Below are 25,752 nucleotides of genomic sequence, written 5' to 3'. Positions count from 1 at the left end.
CTCAGTCAAACTACTTTCCCCATCTCCCTTCTAATCTTTTGCCAATTGCTTTAAATCAATGCCTCTTCGTTTCTGATCTCTCTGCTAAGGGAATTAGGTCCTTCTTAATCTATCCTGTACACTAATAATTTTATACACCTCAATTAACTCCCCCCCCCCCCCAACCCACAAGCTTCCTTGTTCCAAGCAAAATAATTTATCTCATTAAGTTGGAAAGAGTGCAGAGAAAAGTTATGAAGATGTTGCCAGGACTCAAGGGCACAAGCTTTAGTGAAAGGTTGGGCAAACTAGGACTTATTTCCTGGAGTACAGAAGATTGAGGAATGACCATATAGACTTGGACATCAACCTCAGCACATTTTAAAAGACAATTGGGCAAGTACATGGATAGGAAAGGTTTAGACAGATATGAGCCAAAAGCAAGCAAAAGGGACTACTAGCTAGATTATGTTGTTGACATACAGAAGGTTGAGGAGTGACCTACTCCGAAATCCAAATTATTAAAACATTTATAAAAAGCAAAATACCAACTACTGGACCTGTGGAATCCCAATCATGAAAAATAGCGATCAACCATTTCTCTTTACAGACTGTCGCTGGAATTTAGAAGACTGAGGGGGGATCTTATTGAAACATATAAAATTCTTAAGGGGTTGGAGAGGCTAGATGCAGGAAGATTGTTCCCGATGTTGGGGAAGTCCAGAACCAGGGGTCACAGCTTAAGGATAAGGGGGAAGTCTTTTAGGACTGAGATGAGAAAACATTTCTTCAAACAGAGGGTGGTGAGTCTGTGGAATTCTCTGCCACAGAAGGTAGTTGAGGCCAGTTCATTGGCTATATTTAAGAGGGAGTTAGATGTGGCCCTTGTGGCTAAAGGGATCAGGGGGTATGGAGAGAAGGCAGCTACAGGTTACTGAGCTGGATGATCAGCCATATTGAATGGCGGTGCAGGCTCGAAGGGCCAAATGGCCTACTCCTGCACCTATTTTCTATGTTTCTATGTCACTGAACCAATTTGGCTCTCTTGGACCACATGAGCATTTACCATGGGAACTTGGCTTTACGAGATCTTGCTAGAAATCTGGGCAGATTAATCACATCCCCTTCAGCAGCACACCTTTGTTACCACCTCAAATAATTCACTCATTTTTCTTTACAAATGCATGCTGCGCTCACCTGTAATACCTAGATCAGTAATTTCAACTAACCAAAATTCACTAGTATTGAAAGCATGCTTTTAAAAGAAAACCTTCCGCCAAAAACCTGGCATTCAATTAAATTACGTGTAGCTTCTTTTTAGCCAACTATGTGCTTTAATTACATCATGACAGAAGAATTCTCAAGTAGAAATCCGTACTTTTTCAGACACCCATTGTACAGGAAGTTGCTTGGCTTAATGTCACGGTGAATGATGCCAAAGTGATGAATGCGTCTCAACGCTTTTAGTAAATTATACATGTACTCTCTCACATCTTCCAGCTTCATCGAACTCAGAAGGTCCTGAAAAAGAAAATTGCACATTTAAAATTAAAAAATCAATAGATCCATATTTTAAAGTTAACACAGGAAAGGTGCAACAAATGTAATTTGCATCAAAACTTACCAAAAAGGAGTTATGCTCCAGATATGGCATCACAATAACCACGTGATCATCCTTCCGGAAACAGTATTTAACACCCATTACATTGTCTTCACCCCTGAAACACATAATTTGATCGCGTATAAAAATTCCTGAAAAATATTAAGCAGAATCAATTTTGGTCTATAAAATACAATGTACTAGTCATTTGTTAAATGTCCAAATGTCAAATGTTAGGAAACCGCAATAAATCATTTTTATTTGGAGGTCATAGGAATTGAGATTTCTTTGGTTTTAATATACCACTATTGCTCAATACTTCAATTTACTTCTAAAGTACAATTTGATGTAAAGTGACATTTTTATAACATTATTTAGTCTAGTTTTTTTTAGCTTAGAGATACAGCGTGGTAACAGGCGTTTCGGCCCACTGAGTCCGTTCCAACCAACGATCCCCGCACATTAACACACACTAAGGACAATTTACACTTATATCAAGCCAATTACCCTACAAACCTGTACGTCTTTGGAATGTGGGAGGAAACCGAAGATCTTGGAGAAACCCCACGGAAGGAACGTACAAAGTCCGTACAGACAGCACCCGTGGACGGGATTGAACCCGGGTCTCTGGCACTGCAAGCGCTGCAAGGCAGCAACTCTACCACTGCGCCACCGTGCCGCCATTGTCCTTGACATTGTTTAACTAAATAAGTTTTTAATTAATAATTGGTCGCATACAAACTACCGTAACTTTGTAAAATTTCTTACATTGGATATCCCTAATGTCAAATATTGTGATCACAGCACAACTCAAGGTCAATGTAAAATGACAATTAAAATAACGAAGATGAAAACAGTTGGGCCAACAAAATACCTAAGTATAGACAATAGTTGCATGTAAGCCAATTCAATGATGAGGTAAACTCCACAGGGAGTTCCACTTGCATTATACCAAGGTTAAAGTCATCTGTTAAAGTACCTTATTCGTGGAAAAGTATTTAATGCAGGGCAAAACAGACGTGCAATCTACTTGTAAAAACAACTCTTTTCCTTAGATTAGTTACCTCAGTACATCAAGGCAACCTCAGAAGCACATCTGCTCTAACTCACTTCAAGGTTTCTCATTAAGAATGACAACTTTTGCACCAGACACAAGATAAACTCTTATCAACAGAGCATGCATGTACTGTCTAAATGTACCACCGATTATATATTTGAATCAACAAATGTACGCCTTAGAGTCTGGTAGAGTTGTAATTTGAGAACATGCAGTACATCCAACAGTTCATATCATTTGATCACTTCTGCCTTCAGCTTCAGTCTCTATTCAATAAGAATCATCAACATCAAAATAGAGTCAAGAATGTCTAATTAGTTATATGCACCAAGTACGGAACAATGATTTTCTTATTTGTCGTCCCTTACAGGAACATTAAGACAAAATAAGCCTACAATAAACAATAATACAATAAATTATCAGTTATACTAGGTGACCAGACAGTGACAGTGCAAACTGTAGTAAAGTGACAGCATCTTCACTATTGGGTAACAGTAAAGCAATTTAACAACTCAAATTATAAAGATATTAATAACCCAATATTTTGGGTTATCACTACTGAACAGTCACAACACTACTGCAAATCACTTATGAACAGATACAAAATATTGAAGATAGACACAAAGTGCTGGAGTAACTCAGCGGGTCAGGCAGCATCAATGGAGAAAATGGATGGGTGACAATTCGGCTCAGGACCCTTCATCAGACTGGGTCTGACCCACTGAGTTACTCCAGCTTTGTGTCTATCTTCGGTATAAACCAGCATCTGCAGTTCATTTCTACACACAGCCATATTCTGGATAAACATAAGCTCCAATTCACCAAAGGACAGTTGTCTGGCTCTCAATCAATAATGTTTCACAAAAGCCATCTTGCTGAGATGTTGAACTTTAATGCAGAGTATTTTTATCACAGAATTAAAAAATGTTGAAAGCAGAGTCTTCAATAGCCACTTTTTCCATCTTTCAGTCACTGGTCCATTGCAGGCATCCTTGGGATAACGACTTTTCATTTATTTTTAATGCGGGTAGGTGACATTGATTAAATCAACAAATATCCCAAATAGGCTCGAGTGTTTTGCTGGAACTCTCTGGTTCAGAGAGAAATTAAGATAACTGGAAATCTGGAGTCATAAAAGGTAGACCAGAGAAGGACTGAAAATTGCCCTTCATGGGAATGCTTTCAGTGTTTAGTTTCGAGATACAGAGCTGAAACAGGCCCTTCGGCCCACCAAGTCCGCACCCGACCAGCGATCCCCGCACATCAACACGACCCTACACACACTAAGGACAATTTCCACATACACCAAGCCAATTAACCTACATACCTGTACGTCTTTGGAGTGTGGGAGGAAACCGAAGGGCGGCACGGTGGCGCAGCGGTAGAGTTGCTGCCTTACAGCGAATGCAGCGCCGGAGACTCAGGTTCGATACTGACTACGGGCGCCGTCTGTACGGAGTTTGTACGTTCTGCGTGGGTTTTCTCCGAGATCTTCGGTTTCCCTCCACACTCCAAAGACGTACAGGTATGTAGGTTAATTGGCTGGGCAAATGTTAAAAAAATTGTCCCTAATGGGTGTAGGATAGTGTTAATGTGCGGGGATCGCTGGGCAGCGCGGACCTGGTGGGCCGAAGGGCCTGTTTCTGCACTGTATCTCTAAATCTAAATCTTGGAGAAAATCCATGCGATAACGAGGAGAATGTACAAACTCTGTACAGACAAGATCAAACTCGAGATCAAACTCGGGTCTCCGGCGCTGCAAGCGCTATAAGGCAGCAGTTCTACCGCTGCGCCACCGTGGCCACCCAGTGAATCAGCTGGGCTTTCACAACAGGTTTTGTGATCATTACCATTATACTACTTTAATTCTAGTCTGCTGTGGGATTTCATCTCCAAATCAACAGCTCAGTAATTACTAGCTATCACATCTCATGGTCAGCAAGGAACAGACTAAGAGAAAGGAAGGGAAAATTGTGCTGCTCATCTGCAGTTTTTAAGAAAAATGCAAGATCAAATTTACTTGTGCACTTGCAACCACCTGGCCAAGTAACACAAATACTACTGAACAAACATGATGACCAATATTACAATATGCAGACTTATTTTAAACTTATTGCAAAAGGATTGTATTCAATATTAATTACAATGATTAACACATTCAAAGCAGCAGATTCTATAAATCTGAAATATGAACAGAAAATGCTGGAAATGCACAAGTCAAGCAGCATCTGTCCAGATAAAAAACACATCTTTGTCAATAACCTGGCTTTGATGAAGTTATTGACTTGAAACATTAACATCTATACTAGTGCATCTTGACACAGTATTTCCAGCATTTGTTTTTATTTTTAATGATTAAATGAGCTTCTCCATTAGTAGGGACCTGAAAAGATCACAATTTACACAGTCAGATACCAGATTTCCCCCTCAAATTTTAGTTTCCAAATGCATTTGATTCCTACATTAACTGGTCAACATACTGACCAAATTTCTAGTTTCTTAATTTCAATATTTAATCACCTGCGTTCTCAATTTCAATATTTTATCCATAGAGAATTATTTTCCCATGTTCAACAGGCAGACGATACAAGGCCTTCTACGCCCGCACCTCCAGACTCAGCAACAGCTTCATCCCCAGGGCCATAGCTGCTATGAACCGGTCCTGCTGAGCCGGGTGGTCACATCGCACAGTGAACCAGCACAGATCTACTTGCACTTTATTCTGTTTTAAAACTGTTCTAATTTGTTTCATTGGGTTGTTTAAATTAATACTGACTAGCTAATTAATTTATTGCATCGTATGGGAGGCGCATTCCCAATCTCGTTGTACCTCTGTACAATGACAATAAAGATATATTGTATTGTATTGTATGGATATGCAGTTAATGCTGAATATTCCATGGACATAGCGGGTTTGTCACAAAAGCAAGTAGACAAACTGCAGCTATTGGGGACAATGTGGGGTTTAAATAAGGCTATTTAAACAATAACATGATTTTTATGTTAATATTTTATTTTATTTAGCTATTGGAGATTCCTTAGTTAAGACAGATCTTGCCCATGGCAAATTATCTTTGAGTAGTATTTTTCGTAAGGCTCTTTGGATAGGCAGAAGGACAACGGTTTCTTCCACTCTAGATTATTGGGACAGCGCCAGACCATTGCACCAGCTCAGCTGCAGCTGCAGGGCTCAGCCAACTAATCATAGTCAGAGGATTAACGATATATTCTTTGGTCTATTGAATGCAATATGCCTTTACTAGCCTCGCTATCATGCAAGCCCAATCTCTATTAAATAAAATTAGATTTGACGATTTATTTTGTGTGGTTTTGGAGACCATAAGAAACAATTGGACCTCTACTTCATTTTTTGTAGTTCTGGCAACATGTGGACTAACAGCAGAGTCGCCCATTTGAAGTTTTTGATCTCCATTCAGTGGACAAATTAATGTGGGCCAGCCACCAAGAACCCTGCCAACTTGCTAATGATGCATATTATTGGCTAAAAAAAGAGAGGAAAGCTAGTAAAATGGCCTTCAAATAAAGTACCTTTTTCAAGTCTTGTTTCATGCTTTCAATGAATCACTGTTAAGAGGTCAAGGTAGATTCAGAGTCAGCCAATAATTTTTTAAGAATTTCTTTTGAAGTCTTTTGTTCTCTACAGCATAATTCCAGATGAAGGTTCATGTGTAAACTATGCTAAAGAACTTTAAAAAAAAATCACATAAAATAGTCATTAAATCCCATTATATTTGAGACACCGAGTTATCTGGAATGCTGAGTGGGTAAACATATGTGGTACTCCAGAGACCAAAGAAAACATCATATTCATCCTTTGTTTATGATTTGCTAAACATGTCCTGCTGCGGAACCCAAGTCAGTACAATTCATCTGGTTCCCACCTTAAGGACATGGAATAAAAGAAATGGTTTCATTGACTATTCTATGAGCCTTATTGAAAGATATTACTCCACAACTCATGGGAACAAAATTTGCTGGAGGAACTGAGTGGGTTCAGCTCAGTTGAGTGGGTTCCCATCTGTGGTAGCAAAGTGGACAATCATGTTTCTGGTCTGGACCTTCCATCTGGACTGAAAGAGTAGAGGAGAGATGGCCAATATAAAGAGATGAGTAGGAGGGGAGGGGCAAGAGCGGGCAAGCAGTGGGTGGATCCAGGTGAGGAAAAGTTCATGGGCAAATGGAGTCAGGTGGGGCAAGGGTGGAAATAGTGATGCGATATAAGGCGGCCACAAAGGGTTGCAGATGATAGAATCTGATAGGAAATAAAAGGTGAACCATAGAACCAAATAAAGGTGGTAATGAGGACAGATGGGACTGAATGGGAGGAATGTGCAGGTGACGGATAGGTAGAATGTTTAATGGAAAGGAAAGAACTGTGATAGGGGTCTGGGGTGTTTTTAAAATGGCATACCTGAGAGGACCTGGGTTGATGAGAAGAGAGAAAGGGACAGAGGGATCCGGATTAACTAAGGCATCACCAATGGACAAGTTACCTTCAGTTTGTCTAGAACTGTGCAGGATAAATGGCCAGCATTGTAAAAGGCAAGTCAGTGGAATGATGGAAATTGGGAAAATCAGAGAAATCTTTCATAACTTTTTGATATGGATATTTTACAACTGGAGACAAATGAAATGTGCTCATTTATAGTCAAGGTAAGAGCCAGCAGCACATTATTTTACACTTCAAATGTTCTTCTATAACTAACAAAGTGACTGAAGTGCACTTAAATCAAATTATTAATTTACAACTGAGCAGAGAAACGCAAATATTTTAAACCAATTATCACTTTAACAAACCAAAGGAACCTCAATGTAAAACATAGAGACACAGTGTGGAAACAGGCTCTTTGGCCCAGAGTCCATGCCAACCAAAAATCACCCTGTACACTAGTTCTATCCTACACTCTGGGGAAAATTTACAGAAGCAAATTAAACTACAAACCTGCACGTCTTTGGAATGTGGGAGGAAACTGGAGCATCCAGAGAAAACCCACACAATCACAGGGAGAACATACAAACTGCATATAGACAGCACCTGTAGTCAGGAACAAACCGAGGTCTCTGGTGCTGCAAGGAAAAACTCTACCGCTGCGCCACTGTGCCACCCTGTTGTTTGATGATGATGTTTACATATTTCCACTTTACTGCTTTATTTACAATTTGTGACATTATTGTTGATTGAATGCAATTACCCATAGGACAGAGAAATAGTTAAACGCCTGCCATTTAGAGAACAGAATAGCAAATAAAATATTGACTGTTTCTACACTGACCATATCACCAGCTCTATGAAGATAGTTAAACATTAAAGTTGATACTGACCCAGCAACTGTCAGACATTGAAGTTCAGCAGCAATGCGCACTGGATGGCTTGTGGGAATTAAATGTTTTAGTGCAAACTTCTCTACTTTTCCTGACTTTAACTGAGCAGTAGCCAAATAGACGGAACTGAATGTACCTGCAGAAGGGCAGAAATAATAAATCATCCTAAATAAACATTTTAAAAAAACACATATTATTAAAATATTCTGGTACTGATCTTTCAGAACGCAACCAGATATCTGTGGATATATTTTAAAATCCCACTGTAGATAAAATATCAAAAGTAAGCAGAATTATACTCAGAAGCACAACATCACATTTTTGGCATGCCATTAAAAGAAATGAAGAGATTCAAACTGCAGTTTACAGTGCTGGCGCCAAGGTATCGGACTGTGACACAGCTTTCAGAGGCGCAAGCAAAACACACAGGTGGATTCTGCTAAAAGCAGTCAGTGTATATTAATGTAAATCCACACTACAGATCTCAAATTAAAAGGGATAGGTGAACTTCTCCTGCAATAAAAATGTCTTCTGTTCAAATAGAATAAAATTATCAGAAGGATATTCTCTTGAGTTAAGACAGTATTATTTTTCAAAGAAGCAAAAATACACATTGTTAACTGATGCTGAGTATTGTGTTCAGGGTCAAGAAATTCACAGAGCATAAAAGTAAAAACAAAAAAACTCATTCTGACACATGAAGGCAGACCACACAGTAAACTGAATGGTACAATGGTAACTGAATGAACAATGATAACTGAAAGTATGAATTAATTAATTCATTCATTCAAGGAAATAAACAACAATTTAGATTTTGTAACTGCAGGATATCAGGATATCATGCAGCACTTATGGACTACATTAAGGGTTAGATTTTGTTTAAATGGTTGTGTTTTTAACTATATGATAAATATTTGCAGGAACACCGAAGTACAAAGAGCAATGCTGAAAATAAAAAAACTGCATTGATGTAAAACACAAAGTGCTGAAGAAACTCAGCTGGTCAGGCAGCATTGGTGGAGAAAATGGACAGGGGCGATGTTTTGGGTCAGGACCCTTCTTCAGATTGCATTTATGCAGTGCTGCCGGATGGCCCAAACACCAAATCCAACAAAACACTTTATAAATTGAATTTAACTTGGTAAAATTCACAGATGTGCAAGATATTTATAAATTTTAATCTTTGGCTATACAAATCCAGGTAGCCACAGGATAATCTACACACAAACAGAACAGAAATAGTATTTTCATTACAGATTAGTTCAAGAATCTTAGAAATTAAAAAGAGTAGTGCTCAAAAAACCACAAACATTTCCACAGTAATATTTCATTACGATGTCAGTAAGATTTATGTTACTTCTGGTCTTAAATTACTTTTCTGAAGAAACAATATATAGTTTTTAAAAGATTTTGGCATCCTGTACATCAAAAAAAAAAACCTTCCCTTTGTGAATTCTTAAATTTAGTAAATCTTTACACAGCAGTTGGAAATCTGTTTAATGACACATCCATGTGCACTATAATAACAATGAATGAACAGATGTAATTTTAGAGTTGGTCAAACAGAAACAGTCCCTTCAGCCCATCCATTATAGACAATAGACAATAGGTGCAGGAGGAGGCCATTCAGCCCTTCGAGCCAGCACCGCCATTCAATGTGATCATGGCTGATCATTCTCAATCAGTACCCCGTTCCTGCCTTCTCCCCATACCCCCTGACTCCGCTATCCTTAAGAGCTCTATCCAGCTCTCTCTTGAATGCATTCAGAGAATTGGCCTCCACTACCTTCTGAGGCAGAGAATTCCACAGATTCACAACTCTCTGACGGAAAATGTTTTTCCTCATCTCAGTTCTAAATGGCCTACCCCTTATTCTTAAACTGTGGCCCCTTGTTCTGGACTCCCCCAACATTGGGAACATGTTTCCTGCCTCTAACGTGTCCAACCCCTTAATAATCTTATACGTTTCGATAAGATCTCCTCTCATCCTTCTAAATTCCAGTGTATACAAGCCTAGTCGCTCCAGTCTTTCAACATATGATAGTCCCGCCATTCCGGGAATTAACCTAGTAATTCTATGCTGACCATAAAGTATTCATTTATACAAAGGCAAGAGCTCTTCTAGGTACATCCTAAATGCTGCGAGAGCTTCTTCCTCCTCTGCCCTCTCATGGTATTCCAAACTTCAATAGCCTCCGAGTGAAAATAAATCTTCCATTTTTCCCTTCTAAATCTCCATGTCCTCTGTTTATATATACCTTTCCTTTACTTTTGTCTATCTTATCTGTACCCCTCATAACTGTATACATCTCAGACACCCTTAGCATTCTCTGCTTCAAGGAAAACCCTTTGAAACCCATCCTCCCTCATCGCAGAGGCACTTCATTCCACGCAACAACCAAGTAAATTTCCTCTGCATCCACTTCAGTGTAATCACATCGCTTTCTATACCGAAGTGACAAAAAACTTATTACCATATTCCAGAAGATAGACACAAAATGCTGGAGTAACTCAACAGGTCTGGCAGCATCTCGGGAGAAACAAGTAACGTTTCAGGTTTGGACTATTCCTTTTTTCCCCGAGATGATGCCCGACCAGCTGAGTTACTCCAGCATTTTGCATTTATCTTCGGTGTAAACCAGCAGTTCCTTTCTACCACATTCCAGATGTGAATGGATGGATGGATGGATCTATCTATCTATCTAATAATAATATTACTAAAACTCTCTGTCCGTGTGTATGTGTTTATGTGTGTATGTGTGCAGCATAACTTTTGTGGTTTGCACAGCCAAAATGGTACACAGTAGCGCCACATTTTTTGGCCCACGTTACTCACCATTATCCTGGGCTTATTATGTAACAATTCCCATTCAAATTGAAGCTATATTTTTAAAGCTAGAGAGATTTTAAAGTTAAAAAATTTCCTTTCTAACCCATTTCGTAAAGGTCTTCAACGTGTGACGTCACAATGGGACCCGTGCGCCTGTGCGATGAGCTCGCACTACCCCCCTCCCCGCCAGTAATCAGCGTGTGAGGAGAGAGTGGGGGCGGGGGAAGGGGGACAGTGCGGGGCAGGGGAGAGTGGGTGGGGGGGAGAGAGTGGGGGAGGGGGTGGGGGAGGAGAGAGTGAGGGTGGGGGGGGAGTGGGGATGGGGAGGAGGGCAGGGGGGTGCGGAGAAGGGAACAATGGGGGTGGGGGAGAGTGGGGGTGGGGAGGAGGGAAGATTGGGGTGGGGGGAGAGAGTGGGGTGCGGGCAGGGAGAGTGGGGGTAGGGATGGGAGGTGGGGGCAAGTGGGGAATAGGGGTGGGGAGGGGGAAATGGGGGTGGAGGCAGGGCTGGGGGGAAGTGGGGGTAGGGGAGGGGAAAGTGGGTATGGGGGCAGGGATGGGGCAAGTGGGGGTGGGTAGGGGGGATGGAGTGGGTCAGTGGGGGGAGGAGGGGGGATAAGGGGGATTGAGGGTGCTACAATACAGGAGGCTTTGGGTTCAGGGCTCACTCAATCACCCCCTCTCCCCTTCCCTGTCCCCCCTCTACGAGGAATGGGCTCAACGGGTCCACTTGGTCTGGTATTTTATAAAGCTGTACCATAATTTCCCTGCTCTTGCATTCCTCAGTCAATGAAGACACGCATTTGTATACAAGCTCCGTCTTGTATAAACTCTTTAAACTCCATCTCCCATGCTGTCACCTTCAGGTGACCAGTGGACTTGTTTCTTAATAACTCCTTGAGCTCTACCATTCATGGTATACATCTTACCTTTTTTTCATCTGTCAAATGCATCACTTCACATTTAGAAGGATTAAATTTGGTCTGCCACAGCCCTGACCAATTTATCAGCAGTTCTTTCTCTCTCTCTCTGGCATCAAACTACCCTGCTCACTATTTACATCATCAAATTTTGTCTCCTCTGCAGACTTAACAAAAACGATGGTTTGGATAAATTTGTAATGAAGATCCATTAATATCAAGTTCTGGATAACGAATACCGCTGAAAATGGAAGATAGATTTTCCATGAGGCAGTGATAACAACTTAATGAGTTTTGGAAATGACTCTGCAAGGGTCAGGTGGTTTTCTGAAAGAAGAAATGTGCGGCTTGGTTACATTTAGTAAACAGTTTAAGAGAAAATATCAAAGTTGGACAAACTTCAGCTGTATGCGCTTCAACAGTTTTGCAATAAAATCCCAATATCCAGTTACCATAATTTTTGTTGGGACATTTATTTCATGTGTCATGAAGATGGGGTAGTGATGGTGGCCAAAAGAGTATTTGTATATTGATAATTTTTCAGTGCAAGACTTGAAGACTGACTATCATCGTTTAATTTGCTCTGCCTGATTGCACTGCCAGAACTGCATATTGAAATATTACATTATCTGTTCCTACTGGCATAGAATGGCTTTTTTTAATCCTAATACATCATGCTATGTTAGGTCTGATTTTTTGATATGCCTGTCAGGGTCTCAGTAAATAAGTTCATAACTCTTCGACTAAAACCTAATGAATTACATCACAAGGAAAACAGTTCCCATAAAAGGCCAAGTTAAGAGCTAAACAGAACAAGATTCACAATGTGACATGCCAGAAAGCAATTAAAAGATGTAAAGATCAAGATGAAATTACGAGAATTTGGAGTTTATAAGTCAAGTCAAGTCAAATTTTAAATTGTATAAACTTACCTTCACCAATTTTGTCTTCAATGAAAAAAAAACTTGATAGGCGAGGTACTGCTTCATAGAGTCTCTCAATATCCATTTGAATCTCCGCTTGAAAATAAAGATAAATTATGTTTAAAAATCTTAATCATTTCCATGTATTTTCATTATAGGGCAATAGGTCTGAACCCAAGATAAAGGCTGCAAGACTGGTCTGTATACTTATTGATGTGACATAAAGAAAAGGGAACTTACAAATGCAAAGCATTAATTTCATGTGGATATAAGAGATTGCACATGCTGAAATCTTGAGCGAAACACCAAGTGCTGGAGGAACTCAGCAGGTCAGACAGCATCTGCAGAGGGAATGGACAGATGACGTTTTGGGTAGAGATTGATATAGGGGAGAAAGCTGGAAAAGATTGAGGCGGCAGGGTGGGAGGAGATATAGTAGTCAACAGTGGGAGTCAGTGGGTTTGTAGTACACATCAGTATACAGCCAGTCCCTGTGATGGAGACAAAGAGAGATCGAGAAAGGGGAGAGAGACGTCAGAGATTGTCCATGTGAATTTAAGACAGGGTGGAAATTAATAGTAAAGTTGAAGTGATCAACAAATTCTATACGGGTGCAGGAGGCAGCCTGAATGCAGTTGTCAATGTAGCGGAGAAAGGTATGGGGGAGGTGGTGGCAATGTACGTTTGGAACAAGGAGCGTTTAACGTTACCAACAAAAAGGTAGGGAAAAACAGAGCAGGTTTCCCCCACAGATGTTAATCAACCCGCTGAAGTCCACCAGCAGTTTTCTGGTATCATAATCTGGTTTTGTGCTTCAATATGAAGTTAAAGCCATCAGAAAAGCTGAAGAAGGAACATGCAACTTACTTGAAAGTTTGTGACCACCTTTGTTTTCTTTACCAGAATCATTCTTCAACTGACCATTTTGATGCAAATTGAACGAATCTTTCGATAAGCTTTCCAACGTTGCCATCCTGGTAGCTTACTGAAATAAAAGCACAGCGTGATGACAATTAGAAACTGATGGAATGACGTGAAAGCAAAACAAAGTATGTTAAAGTCAGTTTTACAGCACCGGAGGATTCAATTTGGATTATTGTCCAATGGGCGGCACTGGCGCAGCTGGTAGGGCTGCTGACTCAGTGCCAGAGACCTGGGTTCAATCCTGACCTTGGGTGCTGTCTGAGGGCTTTGCACGTTCACCATGTGACCATGTGGGTTTCTTCCGGGTGCTCTGGTTTTGCTCCCACATCCCAACGACATGCGGGTTTGTAGGTTAATTGACCTCTGCAAATTACCATAGTGTGTAGGGAGTGGATGCAAAAGTGGGATAACATAGGGTTAGTATGAACAGGTGATCAATGTTGGTGTGGAATTGGTGGGCTGAAGAGCCTGTTTCTATGCTGTATCTTTCCGTCCATTAATTCACACATTGCTCTTCTCACCATTTCCATGCACACCTTAACTTTTCTGTAATAAGGTGTCATTGAAAGTATGTTGTTGATTTCTCATATGATTAGAATTATGCTACTGTACCCCAGAGGAATATTCTCACACCGCAGAAGAAGCTCAATGTGTCATCAAGTACTAACCTTCACCTTCACCGCGTTTTGTTTGGAAAAAGATCAAAAGCAACAAAGACCAAATATAAATAATATTTCCACTAATCATATTGTTTTCAATTTGATTTTTGGTTCTCCTTACTTTTCACCAGATAACTATTTCATAAATAGGACGATTTAAAAAGATCCAAACTTGAGGCATCAAAGTGCATCGATGTTGTGATTATAGTTTCTCGGGCTGATTTTCCACAAGATTGTAGCAATTTCACATCCCAGGGACACTTTTTACTTCGACACCATCCAGCACATTTGAAAAGTGAATTTGAATAAATTCTTAGCCATAAACTCCTTGGTTCTCTTGTACACTGGGTTGCACTGTTACAACCTTGCATTCAAAAGAGCTATTAATCTATGTCCGCAATGATCCTGAACTTTCTTAACAATGAAAATTGTGCGGCTCTTAATGGTCCTAGTGTGATGGCACGCATAAGAAAATCAAATCAAATCGAAACCACTCTGATAGGATGAAATAACTTTGGTTCATGAATTAATACGCACAAAACTATAGTTCAAATTCATTCCTAATTTTAAAAATGTATTCAGAAGCCACAGGATGAGTGAAGCAGGAAATAGAAAATGTTATCAAGTTTGTGCAAAGAATATTTTTTATGACTGCACATAGATATAAATATATATATATTGTACATGTGCATACGTCAAGTCAAGTCAAGTCAAGTCAATTTTATTTGTATAGCACATTTAAAAACAACCCACGTTGACCAAAGTGCTGTACATTTGATTAGGTTCCAATAGAAAAAAAAATGAAAACATACAGTAGCACGCAAACAGTTCACAGCGCCTCCTCAATGAGCCTCAAACGCTAGGGAGTAGAAATATGTTTTGAGCCTGGACTTAAAGGAGTCAATGGAGGGGGCAGTTCTGATCGGGAGAGGGATGCTGTTCCACAGTCTAGGAGCTGCAACCGCAAAAACGCGGTCACCCCTGAGTTTAAGCCTAGACCGCGGGATAGTGAATAGCCCCAAGTCGGCCGATCTGAGGGACCTGGAGTTAGAGAGGGGGGTTAGAAGATTTTTGATGTAGGGGGGGGGAAGTGTCCATTTAGGGCTTTATACGTGAATAGGAGGAGCTTGAAGTTGATTCTGTACCGTACAGGGAGCCAGTGGAGAGAGGCCAGAATCGGGGTGATGTGGTCCCTTTTACGGGTACCCGTCAGGAGTCTCGCTGCGGCGTTTTGGACCAGTTGCAGGCGGGACAGGGAAGATTGGCTGATGCCAGTGTATAGGGAGTTGCAGTAGTCTAGGCGGGAGGAAATGAAAGCGTGAATGATTTTTTCTGTGTCGTCGAATTTGAGGAAAGGTTTGATTTTAGCTATGGTTCGAAGTTGGCTTTTACCACAGCGTAATAATATAATGGCCAAAATGAGAGACCAATCTCAGTTTCTTCTTGCACTGTGGTTAAAATACCCACAAGTTCTAATTGCAGTATTTATTCTGAAACAAAATCAAGATTTAGAATTAACTAAACAGCCTTCAAAGGGACAACACTGCAACAAATCCCGTCCACATTCCTTGGGCGATGATCCAAATCCTCTGAACCCATGAGAAGTTTTCCTTCAAAAGCAACAAAAAAAACAGACGTATTGCACAACCTCAACACTTAACTTTCACCTTCCTATACCATCTCTGAACAATTTTGATTGGCAAGGAATTACGTTGAATGCATGCCAATGAAAAGAAAAAGAACTTCTAAGGCGACTTTTTTTTTCAAAACAAAATAAACGCCTTAATCTACTCTGCTTTGTTCAAGATGTCTTTAATCAAACACGTCCCAAAAAAGCAATCCCACGAGGCGGTGCAGTGACTGACACAGGGCACCCGCATGCCTGTATGGTTCTGTTGGAGTGGTATACCAGTTCAGCTCACATCATCCTTGGAAAGAAATTCCTTGGATTAAAAATCAACTGAGGCAAGAGGTTTGGTACAAGGAGAGTAATGGAAAGGAAAGCAGTTAATCCATGAAACCTCTGCACACATGCAGAAACAGCACCTGTAGTCACTCCCTGACTTACGCAAAAGGTCACCTGCATAAACTCACACTTACGTAAACAATTCTGACTGTTTGTAACTTCCACAACACTGTACGATCACTTAAGTTTACATCAGAAACAAGACGGCAATGGTAACGGTGATTAACCAGAAAGCCACATGCTGCAGAAAGTGTCCCAGTCACAACTGGATACCTCTGCATGAGATAATACTCTCAGTGAGCTATTTCAAGCAGGGAATGGTGATTGCAACGTACGTAAAATCTGATTTGTGTAAGGATTCACGGAACTCTTAAGCAAGTCAGGGAATGCCTGTAAAGGAAAAAGCCTTGAATCAGATCAGCTGCTTTGAAGGCACAGAATGAAACTGGGGACACTGAAAGGATAAACCAGTTAAAAAAGTTCACAAATTCCTTCATGAATCGAAAGGAGAGGATCAGAGGAACATAAACCAATGCTTAAAGAGCTGCAATTGAGTGAATAACCCCACAGCATAACTTTGCTGAGTTTCTTCTTTCATTCATTCTGCTCAGTAATACATTAAATAATTCTACCAAAAAGATAGATGGAAATGGACAGATCTCACAGGGAATGAATCCATTGGCATTGTATCTCAGCATCACACAAATGAGAGTTAAAAAGGTACAGATCATATTTCTAAATAAACTATACAAGAAAAAGTTGGTAGAGAACAGTGGATAGATAGTTCATGGACACCATACTAGTGACATGGGGTCTGAGCAAAAGAGGAATAGAGACACAAATAGGCAAATATAGTCATTGGGGATCCTTTTGACAGACGGGAATTAAAAAATGTTTAGGGAGAAAATTCAGGAGGGCAAAGAGAAGAACGAAAGTAACAAGAACGAAAGTAACAATCGAGGAAACTGAAAGATGTCACGGATGAATGGCAGCAAGGACTGTCCCAGAATGGAGAGGGTAAGAATCTTCGACATCCAGTCAACCTGCAACATAGAACATTATTTACCCATCCACAAAACCAACCATCGACAAGGCAAGATAAATGGTAAGAGCAAAAAAAAACTGGGAAGTTTCTCGCCAATTCCCTAAGAAAAATTGATAAGCTCCCAGATTACAGATTCTAGAAGACATTATAATCATAACCACCTGGCAACTTGAAACTGGAAAGAAAAAACTTGCCAAGTACACATTTAAGGACTGTGACTCCATACTTAGTTATCCATTATAAGAGCCCACAAAAAGAAAAAGGTCAGTCTCTAACTATTTTTGCAGATTTTCAAAAACAATCTTTATGCAGAACATCTTTATTCATTTGAAATAACTGATGTGGATCACACCCAAATCTTTTGTCATAAAAACTTCAAACTATACATCATCTGAGCACTTTACGTTCTACACAAGATTCCAGCAGTCCCTAGTGTCCCAATCTTCTGAGGCTACCTTTCTAACCCAAAACAGGTATCCTGCTAGCTAAGATCAACCATTCTATCCACAGGAGAGTCTAACAATGAGACATGGTTGCAAGGTGGTGGTCATTTAAATTAGAACTCCATGGGAATTTCTTCTCGCAGGGTGGTGAATCTCCGGAATTCTTCATTTTGGAGGACCGTCAACACTAGATCACTGAGGTAGTTAAATTTTTGAAAGAAAGATAAACAAATTTCAAGGCTATGAGGTATTGGTACTGGAGCGGAATTAAGGCCATGGGTAGATATAGAGGCTTGAAAGACCAAATGGCCTACTTATGTACTTGTAAAACATGATCATGGTTATACTGCTCTTACAATCTCCAGAGCACGATGATACAAGATGAACAAGGACTAAGGATAGGCCTCTTTGGGTAAAAAGTTAAATCTAATCATATATGAAGAGAAATGTTATAAAAATGGATCTTAAAATGTTTCAAGAGTAATATGGACACTCTCATAATTATAAATGCTAGAACTGCGGGAAGCCAGGAAAGTGTGGAGGGATTATTGTAAATGATCTTCTGTAGGACAAATTGGATGTAAACAAAAAGAACGAACAGGACCAATATGCCACGCGTTTTTTTTCTTATATTGTATTAATTTTATTCAAGTCCAAAAGTGGATTAAACTCATCTGTAATTGAATGGAAAATTACAGCTCCAGACAGTCACACATACCCAATGAAGGCTATTCAGACCATGATGTGTGCCAACTTATTACAGGAGAATGCAAAGATAATTCCACTGATGTGCTTGCTCTTCATATCCCTGAATCCATCCTAAACCGCCGGGCTGTACATCCACTAATCTGCTCTTTCCCCACATCCCTGGTGAATTTTAAAACTATTTTGACTATCCAGAGTACGTTTCCTGTTGCACTCAACAGCAAAAACAACTTGGGATACTAGCGACTTATCCTATGTGCACCTCACTGTTTTTGCTCCTTGAATAATGAATGACTATTCCTGGCTTTACTTGAGTTGCCTTTAAAAAGGTAGAACTGCTTGGCATGAACAAACCAATATTTCTTCAGTCAAGTGCAAAATTTCTCTCATCACATAGACAATAGGTGCAGGAGTAGGCCATTCGGCCCTTCAATGTGATCATGGCTGATCATCTACATTCAGTACCCCATTCCTGCCTTCTCCCCATACTCATTGATTCCGCTAGCCCTAAGAGCTCTATCTAACTCTCATTTGAATGCATCCAGTGAATCGGCCTCCACTGCCTTCTGAGGCAGAGAATTCCACAAATTCACAAATCTCCGTGTGAAAACGTTTTTCCACGTCTCAGTTGTAAATGGCCTACCCCTTTTTCTTAAACTGTGGCCCCTGGTTCTGGACTCTCCCGGCATGGCGTCTTACGCATAAAGGGCCTTTCAAGTCAACTAGCTTAGTTCCCTGCAGCACTTTTGCAAGTTTGGGAATGGATCTATTTAAGCCTTACACTCCCAATGCTTCATTCCATATTCTTAGCTTTGATGCAATTGAAATAAATAGTGTTATTCTTTAAAAAATATTTATAAACAAGAAAGTTCCTATTTCACTCTTTATGTTTACTTTAGTTTTTTTACTTCAGAGATACAGTGTAAACAAGGGTCCTTTGGCCCACTGAGGCCATGCCAACCAACGATCACCCGTACACTGGTTCTATGTTATCCCAGTTTGGCATCATACACACAAGGGACAATTTACAGAAGCCAATTAACCTACAAACCTGCACGTCTTTGGAATGTGGGAGGAAACCAGATCACCCAGAGAAAACCAACAGTCACAGGGAGAATGTACAAACTCCAACCAGACAGTACTCGTTCTCAGGATCGAAACCAGGTCTGTGGTGCTGTAAGGGAACAACTTACTGCGTCAGTGTGTCACCCTAACTGTGAAACTAAGTGGACAGTTGAGTTAACTATTGTGGTTCACTTTGTTACAAATAAATGTAAAAGTAGAAACAGAAAAGTAAAAGTGCCAGCAGGAAGGGATTTCATTGAAATATGTACAGATCAACTCTGCAGGCAAATTAACAGATGACAGATATTCAGCAGGCAATTTGTGATTACAATATGGGCAGAAGATAAGCTAGATGCATTCCTCTGAAACGATGAAGAAGCTTTCAAATGATAGGTCTCTGGATTCAGAGACATGAAAGCTGAGGAAAGAATGGTAAAATGCAAGTAAAAATTTTGCCCATGTAATAGAGCATCATGAATGCTAGAAGCAATGAAAACCAGGAAAACTGTGAGTACTTATGAAGACAGAGCTGGGAATTCGATAAATTTAGTGTCACCAAATCTGGCACAGATACAATAGGTCAAGTGATGTTCTCTCTTGCTGTACTGATTTTATGAGAGTACTAATGACTCTGTTACTCTAATGAAGTCCAGGCTCTGTGATAGAAATGTAAATCAGAATTTCGGCATGCAAGGAAGGAGATAGGGGTGAAGTTGGGAGGGTCGTGAATATTAAGCATGGTTATTTTCTGAAAAGGGGAGGCGTAAGGAATTTTCCAAGTACACAAAAGCCATCCATGGGACTCTGACTTCAGTGGATTTGCTGGGCCTGGGTTCACAGTTGATGAACAGGACAAGGAAAAAAATCTGATCCAGTGTATGCTGAGGAAAATGATGGTTTATTAAGAAGGGATTAAGTGGAGGGAACCATTGTTGATAGGACTACTCCAATAACCGTAGACTCAATGGGGAAAATGGCTTCCTTCTATGCTGTAAGAAAATACGAGAATAAAAGCAATGCAATTTCTCTAGTGTAAAAATAAGAAAGGCATTTGAAATACGTGCCTTGCACTTCTGCCACAAAGAGCAATTTGCATTTACACTGCACCTTTGGTATGGTTGAATGTCCAAGACTCAAAGGAGAATTATCAATGGGAGGGAAGAGAAGGGCACAGAATGCTCCATTCCCAACTTGAGGATCCCTGCAGTCTCAAACAGCCAGTACATCTGCTTCTCCCCAAGCATCTAACAGTAGAAGGCATAACTATCAGGTGAAAGGAGGAAAGTTCAATGTAAATGTGCAGGACAAGTTTTTTTTTAAACACAGAGAGTGGTGGGGGCCTGAAACACATTGCCAGGGGTAGTGGTGGAGGCAGATCCAATAGTGACGTTTAAGAACCTTTTAGATAGGCTTATGGAAGTGCAGGATATGGATCACGCATGTCAGATAAGATCAGTTTAACTTGGCTAAAAATTCAGCACAAACATTGTGGGTCGAAGGGCCCGCTCCTGCGCCCTTCTCCATCTATCTCCATCTATCTTGCTGGTCTCCCAAATACCACCTGACCCGAAAAAGCGGCTGGCAAATCCAGACCTCAAAACAGCTGACAGTGCCTCAAAATAATTCCTGCCGAAAATATTGTCTCCACATCAGCAGCATACATTTGAGGCCTGGTTGGTTGCATCATAGTCTGGTATGGACATTCCAAAGCATAGGAATTAATTTATGAGGCCATAAGAGAATAATGGAGTCAGTTTGGTCCATCACAGACACAGCCCTCCTCTCCGTTCAAATGTCTATAAGGCTCTCTCTTGAGGCAGCGACATCAAAGATCTCCCACCATCCGGCCCATCTCACTGCTACCATCAGGCAGGAGATGCAGATGCCTTGGGTCCCACACCAACAAGTTCAGGAACAGCTATTTTCCAACAACTATCAGGTTCATGAACCAATCTCCACAACCTAATCCTATTTCAGCAACAGAGCACCATGGTCCATCTCGTGGATAATGTAAATGTGGAGAGGATGTTTCCACTAGTGGGAGAGTCTAGGACTAGAGGTCATAGCCTCAGAATTAAAGGATGTTCTTTTAGGAAGGAGATGAGGGGGAATTTCTTTAGACAGAGGGTGGTGAATCTGGGGAATTCTTTGCCACAGAAGGCTGTGGAAGCAAATTCAGTGGATATATTTAAGGCAGAGAAAGATAAGATTCTTGATTAGTACGAGTGTCAGAAGTTATTGGGTGAAGGCAGGAGAATGGGGTTAGGAGGAAGAGATCGATCAGCCATGATTGAATGACGTCGTAGACTTGAGGGGCTGAATGGCCTAATTCCACTCCTATCACTTATGATCTCAAGCACTACTATGGACTGGTTTCTTTTCCTTGTTGTTTTAAACTTGTGTCTTGTTTCCCATTCGTTTTTCATTTAGAATGTTGTGTAAAATATGTATAATGTAGGCAAAAAGTCACCTATCCATATTCTCCAGAGATGCTCACCCCCAGCATGGAGTCTTTTTTTATAAACCACCATCTGTAGTTCCTCATGTCTGCACTGACAATGTATAGTTTGTGCAATCAGCGCCAGCTGCCGCTGGGAGCGGCACAGTGGCGCAGCTGATAAAAGTTGTTGCCTCACAGCACCAGAGACCCAGGTTCAATCCTGACCTCGGATGTTGCCTGTGGAATTTGTACCTCTCCCTGTGACCACATGGGTTTCCTCCAGGTGCTCCACCTTTCTCCTACATCTCAAAGACTTGCTGGTTTGTTAGTTTAATTGACTTCTGTAAAAATTGCCCCCAATGTGTGGGGAGTGAATGAGAAAGTGGGATAACAATATTAGTGTGAACAGGTATTCAATGGTCAGCTTGGACTCAGTGGGGCAAAGGGCCCGTTTCCATACTGTATCTCTAAACTAAACCAAACCATTTTCATCTTACAGTTCAAAGTATTCATAAATAATTTGTTACTGTTCTACAGGCAGATACAACAGCAGTGTACATACACTAGCAAGTAAACATTTGATCTGAGAGATGAATAGTAACCAGGAAAGTGCATTAGAGCCAAAGAATCTTAAAGTCATCAAGAAGTACAACAAACAAGTCAATTGGCCCAATAATTCTTGAGCATCAATCACCCATTTACACTATTCCTTGTTTTAAATTCAGCCTATGTTACCAACTTCCTGAGAGAACTATTACTAACAATAGACAATAGACAATAGGTGCAGAAGTAGGCCATTCGGCCCTTCGAGCCAGCACCACCATTCAATGTGATCATGGCTGATCATTCTCAATCAGTACCCCGTTCCTACCTTCTCCCCATACCCCCTGACTCCGCTATCCTTAAGAGCTCTATCTAGCTCTCTCTTGAATACATTCAGAGAACTGGCCTCCACTACCTTCTGAGGCAGAGAATTCCACAGATTTACAACTCTCTGACTGAAAAAGTTTTTCCTCATCTCCGTTCTAAATGGCCTACCCCTTATTCTTAAACTGTGGCCCCTGGTTCTGAACTCCGCCAACATTGGGAACATGTTTCCTGCCTCTAACGTGTCCAACCCCTTAATAATCTTATATGTTTCGATAAGATCCCCTCTCATCCTTCTAAATTCCAGTGTATACAAGCCTAGTCACACCAGTCTTTCAACATACGACAGTCCCGCCATTCCAGGAATTAACCTAGTAAACCTACGCTGCACGCCCTAAATAGCAAGAATATCCTTCCTCAAATTTGGAGACCAAAACTGCACAGAGTACTCCAGGTGCGGTTTCACTAGGGGCCTGTACAACTGCAGAAGGACCTCTTTGCTCCTATACTCAACTCCTCTTGTTATGAAGGCCAACATTCCATTGGCTTTCTTCACTGCCTGCTGTGCCTGCATGCTACCTTTCAGTGACTGATGCACCTAGGACACCCAGATCTCGTTGTGCGTCCCCTTTTCCTAACTTGACACCATTCAGATAATAATCTGCCTTCCTATTCTTACCACCAAAGTGGATAACCTCACACTTATCCACATTAAACTGCATCTGCCATGCATCCGCCCACTCACACAACCTGTCCATGTCACCCTGCAACCTCATAGCATCTTCCTCACAGTTCACACTACCACCCAGCTTTGTATCATCTGCAAATTTGCTAATGGTACTTTTAATCCCTTCATCCAAGTCATTAATGTATATTGTAAATAGCTGCAGTCCCAGCACCGAGCCTTGCGGTACCCCACTAGTCACTGCCTGCCATTCTGAAAGGGACCCATTTATCCCCACTCTTTGCTTTCTGTCTGTCAACCAATTTTCTATCCATGTCAGTACCCTACCCCCAATACCATGTGCTCTAATTTTGCCCACTAATCTCCTATGTGGAACCTTGTCAAAGGCTTTCTGAAAGTCAAGGTACACCACATCCACCGGCTCTCCCCTGTCAATTTTCCTAGTTACATCCTCAAAGAATTCCAGAAGATTAGTCAAGCATGATTTCCCCTTCGTAAATCCATGCTGACTCGGAACGATCCTGTTACTACTATCCAAATGCTCCGCAATTGGAGCTACTATCCAAATGCTCCGCAAACCCCACACAGTAGCCAAAATTTAGTGGCCAATCTGTATATCTTTGGATATTTCCTCCAAAGTCACAGGGAGAACGTACAAACTCCACAGGCAGAACGTACAAACTCCACAGGCAACACCCAAGGTCAGGATCGAAGCCGAATCCTGTACAAATAACCCAATCAACTAAATGAACCAATTGGTTAAAAGACAAATTACTTCAATCTATTTGGGGAGTGGAGGGAAACCAAGATGTTAAGCTAAAATCTGTGATAAAGCACCATTTGCTCAGGGCACCTTTGTTCTTGAAATACTTTCTGTTGGACACAAGTTCTGCAAATATTTCAAATAAGTTTTTTATCTTTAATTTAAAATTATAGGATTGAAAAAGTTAGCAAAATGGAGTGACAAGATATAAACCTCACAAATATTTGAATTATCAGGATCTGCAGTTTATGTACTGCATTAATTGCAGAATCTGCAGTTTATGTATTCCATTAATTGCAGAATCTGCGATCTTCATCGAGTATAAATTGGACTTTATGTTTTATTTGATCCCCCAGACCTCCCCCCATCCAAACCATCAACGAGGGGCCTTTGTTACCGGTGCGGCCGGGCTCTGCAGCCAAGTAATCCTCGCACAACTCCCGCCACAGCCGAGTGCGGTCCGCTCCGCAACCGGTGCCTTACCGAGACGCTGAGTAGGTAGGTGGCCGGCCGGCCGGAGAGAGGGGAGAGTCAGGGAGCGGCGGGCGGGCTCCAGAGGCCGCGGCGCGCCATGGCGCCGGACAACACTCCGCCAGCAAACTCCCCGCCGAAACTGACGCAGCCCCGCCCCGCAACCTGCATCACTCACTCACGCTGTGGCAGCCCCGCCCCGCAACCTGCATCACTCACTCACGCTGTGGCTGCCCCGGCCTCTGTATAACGCATGCCGGCTCACACTTGAGCTGCTTCACAAGGCGAGTTAAGAGTGTTTTATTATCACACTAGACCAAGTGGACCCGTTGGGCCCAAACCTCTCCTGCATTGGTGCAGCACCCTCTCCTACCCCCCTCCCTACTTCCCCCTCTCCATCCCCCTTATCCACCTTCCTCCTCCCTCCCTAGGAGATAGATTTAGACAATAGGTGCAGGAAGAGGCCATTCGGCCCGCTATCCTTAAGAGCTCTATCTAGCTCTCTCTTGAATGTATTCAGAGAATTGGCCTCCACTGCCTTCTGAGGCAGAGAATTCCACAGATTTCAGCTTTAAAATGCGAATAAAATATAACACTGATTTCAATAAAACTACTTGTTTTACCATTAAAGCGATGACGGTGAGTAAGGTGGGCCTAAAATTGTCGCGCTATCGTGTACCGTTTTGGCTGAAGTTCAGTCACAAACAAGATAACAAACGAGAGTTTTAGTATATAGATGTCCCAGATAGAACAATGAAATTCTTACTTGCAAAAGCACAACAGAATATGTAAACATAGTATACTCTGTAAACAATATAATAAACAAGAGAAAAAAAGGCAGTGTGTGTGTAAATAGATAATAGGTGCAGGAGGAGTAGGCCATTTGGCCCTTCGAGCCAGCACCACCATTCAATGTGATCATGGCTGATCATTCTCAATCAGTACCTCGTTCCTGCCTTCTCCCCATACCCCCTGACTCCGCTATCCTTAAGAGCTCTATCTCGCTCTAAACATATTCACAAAAATATTTATTTTGAAGAAGGGTCTCGACCCGAAACGTTACCCTA

At 41.2% G+C, this 25,752-nt stretch overlaps 1 protein-coding gene across 1 annotated transcript in view; it reads right to left on the bottom strand.

Annotated features, from left to right (window-relative positions):
* Positions 1-24,816, bottom strand: part of cdc7 (cell division cycle 7 homolog (S. cerevisiae)) — a 44,569-nt gene extending 19,753 nt beyond the window's left edge. The window contains exons 1-6 of the mRNA XM_078407904.1: positions 24,698-24,816; positions 13,520-13,637; positions 12,662-12,748; positions 7,980-8,115; positions 1,604-1,697; positions 1,358-1,500 (exon numbers count right to left, since the gene is read on the bottom strand). Of these exons, the coding sequence (XP_078264030.1) occupies positions 1,358-1,500; positions 1,604-1,697; positions 7,980-8,115; positions 12,662-12,748; positions 13,520-13,625 (566 nt within the window). The 5' untranslated portion in view covers positions 13,626-13,637; positions 24,698-24,816. The remainder of the gene's footprint in view (positions 1-1,357; positions 1,501-1,603; positions 1,698-7,979; positions 8,116-12,661; positions 12,749-13,519; positions 13,638-24,697) is intronic.
* Between the last annotated feature and the right edge of the window lie 936 nt (positions 24,817-25,752).

This window comes from Rhinoraja longicauda, chromosome 11 (genome assembly GCF_053455715.1).
Source record: "Rhinoraja longicauda isolate Sanriku21f chromosome 11, sRhiLon1.1, whole genome shotgun sequence".
In the NCBI taxonomy this organism is placed as follows: Eukaryota; Metazoa; Chordata; class Chondrichthyes; order Rajiformes; family Arhynchobatidae; genus Rhinoraja; species Rhinoraja longicauda.
The sequence above is the reverse complement of the archived record's forward strand: the minus strand, read 5'-3'. Positions and strand labels throughout refer to the sequence as shown.